This window comes from Acanthisitta chloris, unplaced genomic scaffold (assembly GCF_000695815.1).
Source record: "Acanthisitta chloris isolate BGI_N310 unplaced genomic scaffold, ASM69581v1 scaffold41337, whole genome shotgun sequence".
Lineage (NCBI taxonomy): Eukaryota > Metazoa > Chordata > Aves > Passeriformes > Acanthisittidae > Acanthisitta > Acanthisitta chloris.
This window is the reverse complement of record NW_008683940.1, coordinates 1,856-8,472: the sequence shown is the minus strand read 5'-3', so window position 1 is coordinate 8,472 and position 6,617 is coordinate 1,856. Positions and strand designations below refer to the sequence as shown.

Sequence of the window (6,617 nt, the reverse complement as noted above, 5' to 3'; positions counted from 1 at the left end):
AACCCCATCCTGGCTAAAACTAGGACAGGAACCTTTATAAAAGTCTATGTATATAGACATATAAGTCTATGTACATAGACATATAAAAGAGAACTTGGCATTTAACCACTTTTCCTTCCAGTGACATACAGTCCAAGGGCTATGGAACACTGTAAGTGCATACCCTCACGTAAAGAGACACCATTAACATTCCCAGACAGTGCTCCTTGTAACTGTGCTTTCAAATCATGCCTTGTAGTCCCTGCTCTTTACTGGATGTGGTATTTTTGTGTATTAGAATAAGGTATAAAACTTAAAATACCTTTTCTTAAATGCTGCTATTTGTTCTCCTTTGCAGAAGAAGAGAGTCTGGGGGGACAGGAGCACAGGACAATGCTGCTGAAAGGAATCTGAGCCACAGAGCATGTTTGGTGCCTCAGTTACCCAGGTGAGCTCTTCTTACTGCACCTCTAACAAACCACAGTCCTTGTGCTTGTTGCTCCATCACTGATCCTGAGCCGAGGAGGCTGTCTCAGTACCAGGCCAGAATTCTGCTCTGCTTTCATTGTTCCGTCCTCATGGCACCTGCAGTCTGAAACCCTCTAATGCCTTTTCTGTGTGTTTTTAGTTTTATCTGATTGTTACATTTCACCTGGTCTCTCTTTAAATGTTCCACTGGTTTAGATCATGTGGTAGGCTGAACATTTCATAAGTCTTTTATGCAAAGAGAAGATTCGGCCTCCATGAAAGGGGTGCTGAACTACATATGTGAAAAGAGTTTTGAGACTTGCTTCAGACTTAGAACCTGCTCCAGGTGACTCACCTGCAGATCATCGGCTGAGATTCACAAGTCAAAAGCAGATGGGTAGAGGCCATCATTGCTTTGCACACCAGTGTCTAATGAACCAATGCAGATTTTTCTGAATGTTTTTAAAGGAAATGGGAAACTTTCTGGTGTTTGGGTTGGGTTTTTTTATTCCTACATTGATACAGTTTCGGGGGTGAAGAGAGAAAATATTCATATTAGATGCTGCTCTGTTCTGTGCTAATTATATTCTTACGCTAAGGAAATATGTTAAGAAACAAAGATTTTCCCTACGTGATGGAATCTAGGATCTTTCCAAAGCAATTCCATGTCCTGGGAGCCATCACAGTCCAGCAGCACTGGCTGTCTTACAGCTCTGAATAAACAATAGAGAAATACCAATTGTATGGCTGTGCAGTGTTGCTGTGGAATAGCAGCTAACTTTTCTACTAGCACCAGCTGGCAAGTGGGAGTAGAGTAACAAAGCAAACAGCTCAGAAAAGTAGGAGGAACAACAGTGATAGTCTAAAAACTGACACATTGGGAGCTCAGCATGAAGAATAACAAACTCCTGGCACAGGATGTTTTGCATAGCAACAGGATTCTTGCCTTCAAGTGGACTTTAGTGTTAACTGCAGCACTTGCTTCCTGTGTGAGATAAAGAGCTGTTGTACTCTGAATGCATGTTAATCTCTATATCTAAATTGGTCTAATAATTAAAAAGAATTAGCTGAAGGAAACGATAGTGAGGTCTATTGCTCCTGAAAGTGTTTCCTCTTATTTTGCTGTCAGAGAAGTGAGAACAGAACCATGTGGAAAGGAAGCAGATTAAAGCTGAGCTTTCTCAGCAGGTGCTGAATGCTGACTGCAAACTGCTTTGTCGATGAAGGAAGAAATTGATTGGGAATTGAGAGCACGAGCGAGTTCATAACACACTTCAACATGCGCAAAGGGGTGCCAAAGGACCCAGAAATAGCTGACCTGTTCTACAAAGATGATCCTGAAGAAATATTCGTGGGTTTGCATGAAATTGGACATGGAAGTTTTGGAGCAGTTTACTTTGTAAGTAGAGTTCTTTCTTTTTGGAGAACAGAACAATTTTAAGTGACATTCTGGAGATTTTTAGCGTTTGTACAAGTAAACATTCTTTGAGCTCTTAGTGCTTTGTGTGTGTTAGTTTTCTCATAACACATCTCAAAAACTAGTGTTTTCAGAGCACTCCTGAATCTCTTCAATGTTACAGCTGTATTTATAGTAGCAGTTGACTATAGTCCTTAATAGTGCATCCAGCCAGACAGTTAAGTGTTAAGTATTTTGTGCTGTTTGATGCTGAAAGTGGAATTTAAACAGTTGGAAATTAATCTGCCGGACTGGAATTTCAAGATACTCGGAGTTCATATGCTTCTAAATCACTGCAAATTAACAGATCTAGTGTCTTCAGTAGGAAATTCTTAAATGGCAAAAGCAAAAACAAAGTCATAGAATCATCGAAGTTGGAAGAGGCCTTTGCAATGATCAAGTCCAAGCATCAACCTGTCACCTAGTCCTATGAGGAATGGGAATTCAAGTGGGAAGGATGTATGGCATTAATTGGTACAGCCACGAGAATTTAATCTGGAAAGCGAGAAGATTAGTGATTTTTACAGTTGGTATCAAACAATGCCAAATCTGAAATAGTAGGTTTGGAAATAATTACAATCCAGTTGCCATCAGAAAAACGAAAGTAGAATCAGTATAAAAAAATAAATCAAAGACAAATTAAAGCTGCTTTGTAGCATGGTCAGCCACTCCAGCAGATCAGGTTCACTGGAATTGGAGTTTCTGAGTATCAAACATTGAAGTATTTAGGTAAGTTCCCTTACACCTGTAGCTGTGTGAGCTGGCAGTAGTTAGCGTGGATTATTTTAAGCACTCCAATTCACTCTTTGGAGTGGTATGAAGTGAGGGAGGTGTTGGTGGAGCTGTTAGAACAACAAAGGAGCCTGATATTTTGTGTCAGGTGACCAATGCCTGTGTGTTTTGAGGGATAACAATATAATTCCTCAAGGTATAATCTACAAATATGGCCAAAACTGCTTTAGCAAGTGGCTGTTTGTCAGGTGTGCCGTACAGCCCTTTAAGTGATCTCAACCAGGAGGATCCTAAGCACTTCTGGTGCAGCCAGAACTTCCCCTACAGCTCTGGGAACATGGCAATGTGCCCTTCAGTGACAAGTTACAGCTGAAATGAGAGACACCACGGTCAGGTGAAAGTACTTGAAATTTATGTAACAGACAGAAATACTTGGAAATGTCTTTAGAACATCAGCATGAATTCATCTGAGTAAAATACTCTTGATCCTTTCTGTGCTGAATCAGGATGGTGAGTGGTTGGGAAGGGTTTTGCCTTATCCATGCTTATTTGTTTTCAGCTTTCTCCAACTCATTTGAGGAGCAGTGTGTGCTGTGAGCAGTCTAAGTGTGTCACCTCCCTTTAGTAATTCCCGTACTCTATTGGTTCACCCAACATAATTTTTCTTTGAAGTCTCTGGAAGCATCACGAAATGTCTCTCATTAATGCGTTACTTGAAAGCAGCTGAAAGGAGGATTTAGCACATTTAGCTCCTATTACATTCTAAGCTTTTAACTGTCACTAATTTTTTGTCCCCAAAATGGTAAACGGTTGGAGGTACAGGGATTTCAACAACTCTTTTAAGACCAAAAGCATGAAGTTTTCTGTCCTTAACATGGAGAAATGAGGGCAGTGCCAGGCCAGGCAGGGAGAGATCTTTCCAAAATTGAATTTTCAGCCTCCAGTCTCCATCCCTGCATGGAGATTTTCATCCCTGCATCATACCGGCTGGAGTATGTATGATTCTCTTCTAGGAGAATTAGAAAAAACAGAATTTTGATGACTTTGTAATATCCACTCCAAACCCAAGATCTGGTGCAAATTTTTGTTAATTGAGATAGACTGAAGCATCTTCTTAAAGCTGGAAATTGAAATAGCTGTTCAAGAATATCAATGTTATATGGAGGTTTTGGGTTAAGTCATAGAGATTTTGATGTATCTCTTTATTTGTTTCTTGGGAAACCTTTTGCCAAGGTTGTATATCAGTAGAGAGGTAGCAAGTGCAGTAAGGGCTGAGAGAGCAACAGTAGGTGTGGACAGAGAAAGTCAGGAAAAGGTGTCCTAATAGTTGTGTAGTAAATCTTATCACAGGGAAGACTGAGGTGTTGCAGCTTGCAAGGATGTGATACAGGAGAAAAAAGCCTGCATTTGCCACAGGCACAGCTCACTCCATGGGGAGGAAAACAAATGAAGCTTTTTTTCAATCTATTTCTTTCTCTCTTCTCCAGGCTACAAATTCCCACACTAATGAGGTGGTGGCAGTCAAGAAGATGTCCTATAGTGGGAAGCAAACAAATGAGGTAAGATGAATAAAGGCAATTCTGCATGCAGAGGCTGTGGCAGCCATAATGTAAATCTGAGCAGGGAAATGAGCTGCATGTTGAATTTGACCCCAGCAGATCAGCTGTTAATGCAGGAGCTGCTGCTCCCTTCCATGGGCAGCATGAAGGTTTGTGGAGGGAAAATGAGTTTATGCAAATTTGGACAAATAGTTCAGTTTAAGGCAGTCGCTGAGGATTCAGAATTGCCTGTGGAGTGGCTGTTTCAGAAGTAATTTCAGTAGTAGGAGCACCCTGGCCACAGGAGCCATAACCACAACTCTGAAATGTGGACTGAAATATATAGCTGACTTCAAACACTTTCCAGGATCTGTAATCTAAAATTGTGCAGACCTTGCATTGAGAGTATCAGTCTCATTTCAACTGCTGCTAGTTAATTGTTCCCTTATTTTTGTGTTGTGGTGCTCTGAACTTGGATTGACCTGTTCCACTGGGGTGTAGACATGCAGTGCAGGGTGTGTTCATTTAGAGCAAACAGACATGTTTTAAGCTTGTTTTTCCTTGCTCACCTGTTGGTGTCTCATATGTGCTGATGTTTTCCAAATATTAATGGTTTTGTGAGCAGGAGATGAGCTTCTGCCTGCTTCACTGCTTCTGTCTGTAGCACTTGTTAGGAAGTTTGAGACCACTGGACAGTTCAATATGCTAAATGGTAGCATTTAAGTAAAATGTATTGAGGTTAAAATGAGAAGAAATATCCTCAAGCTGTTAAATGTGTCTTGAAGGGATCTTCGAGCAAGAGGGATCCACACAACTGATGTTCAGTTGCGCTTTTGCAACTCTGAAAGCTTCACGTTGTACAATAGTTTCATGGTCACTTTCCTGACTGTCCTACACTCTGTGGTGTATGAGAGGAGATAGAGGAGTAAGCAGAGAAATGTATTCATACTTTTTGCTTTGTTTTTCATTAGAAATGGCAGGATATCATCAAAGAAGTCAAGTTTCTACAACAGCTGAAGCACCCCAACACCATAGAGTATAAGGGCTGTTACCTGAAAGAGCACACGGCATGGGTGAGTGAGTGGTGGGCATTGAGAGGTCTGTGGGGAAGTGTCTACCCTGTTACTTAATGCCATGTTTTTCTCTTGCAGTTGGTCATGGAGTACTGCTTAGGATCAGCTTCTGATTTGCTGGAGGGTAAGTTTCATATAACCTTTGATTTTCTTTCTGCTAGTGTCCCTTCCAAGTATGGTGGTGGGAGGCTGTTTTCCCACAGACTGGGGTTTTGCAGATGGAAGAGGTGGTCTGTGTGTTCTGCTCTGTTCTGCAGCTAGAATTTGTGATACCAAGCATGAGCTCAGGCTCTCCTAGGAGGCCAGTGCTGCAGAGAGTTGGCATGCATGTTTGTGTTGTAAATTGAAGGTATAAATGTATATAGTGTATATAATATTTCCTGTAATTTGTACCTCCTGGATGACTGAAGCAGATTGCCTGTTTTCTGAATATCCATAATAAAATCCTTCAGAGATCACCTTTGTGTGAGAGAGTTCATCTTGGAGCGTGTAGGAATAAGTACAGATGGTTGTATAGAACAAGAGGCTGATCTGACCTCAAAACCAGAACAGCAGCACCTGCAGAGAAATGGGGAATCTAAGCCAAAGTTTGCAAAAACTGGTGCTCCTTGTGGGCCATGTCTTTTGTATCTGGATCACAGAATCCCACAATGGTTTGGGTTGGAACGGGACTTAAAGATCACCTAATCCAACCTACCCTCTCTCAGTTTAATGCCAATAAGATCAGTCAGCCAAAGCACATGCTGGTCATATTTAAGGATATATGGAAGGCACTTTGGGGCATCTCTTTGTAGCAGATCTGGAGGGGTTCCTTCTCTTTAAAAATGCTTCCTCAGGAAAAGATCACATCTAACCTTCTTCTTGGGTTTTTTTTTGGTGGGTTTTTTGGGGTTTTTTGGTTGTTTTTTTTTGGGGGGGGTGTTGGTGGGGTTTTGGGGTTTTTTGGTTGGTTTTTTTTGGGGGGGGTGTTGGTGGGTTTTTTTTTTGTTTTGGTTTTTTGGGGGGTTTGTTTTGTTTTGGTTTGGTTTGGTTTTTGCTTTTTGTTTTTTGTTTTGTTTTTTTTCTCCTGTAGTTCACAAGAAACCACTTCAGGAAGTGGAGATTGCTGCCATCACCCACGGTGCCTTGCAGGGGCTGGCCTACCTGCACTCTCACTGTAGGATTCATAGGTAAGGCTGGGGCTGGTGCTGCTACTCTCCTTCTACTTGCTTCTCTCTGGAGTCTGAAAGCTGCTTTGCTGTGTTTAAGAACTGTGGTAAATGTTATACTATCAGAGTTTTCTCTAGTGGACATGTCAGTACTTCTAGTGCCAGGGTAGATGTATAAATAAAAGCTGTTGGCTGTTAAGGAGTGCAGTTTTTTGGTTGAAAT

The 6,617-nt window shown here is 41.3% G+C and overlaps 1 protein-coding gene across 1 annotated transcript; it reads left to right on the top strand.

The window, feature by feature from the left end:
* Positions 1-1,667: 1,667 nt before the first annotated feature.
* Positions 1,668-6,415, top strand: LOC103806414 (serine/threonine-protein kinase TAO3-like; the record flags this gene model as incomplete). Its single annotated transcript, XM_009079102.1, has 5 exons — positions 1,668-1,846; positions 4,123-4,194; positions 5,145-5,246; positions 5,325-5,370; positions 6,319-6,415. Coding segments are annotated over exons 1-5 (437 nt in total), but the record flags the coding sequence as incomplete, so codon positions are not given.
* Between the last annotated feature and the right edge of the window lie 202 nt (positions 6,416-6,617).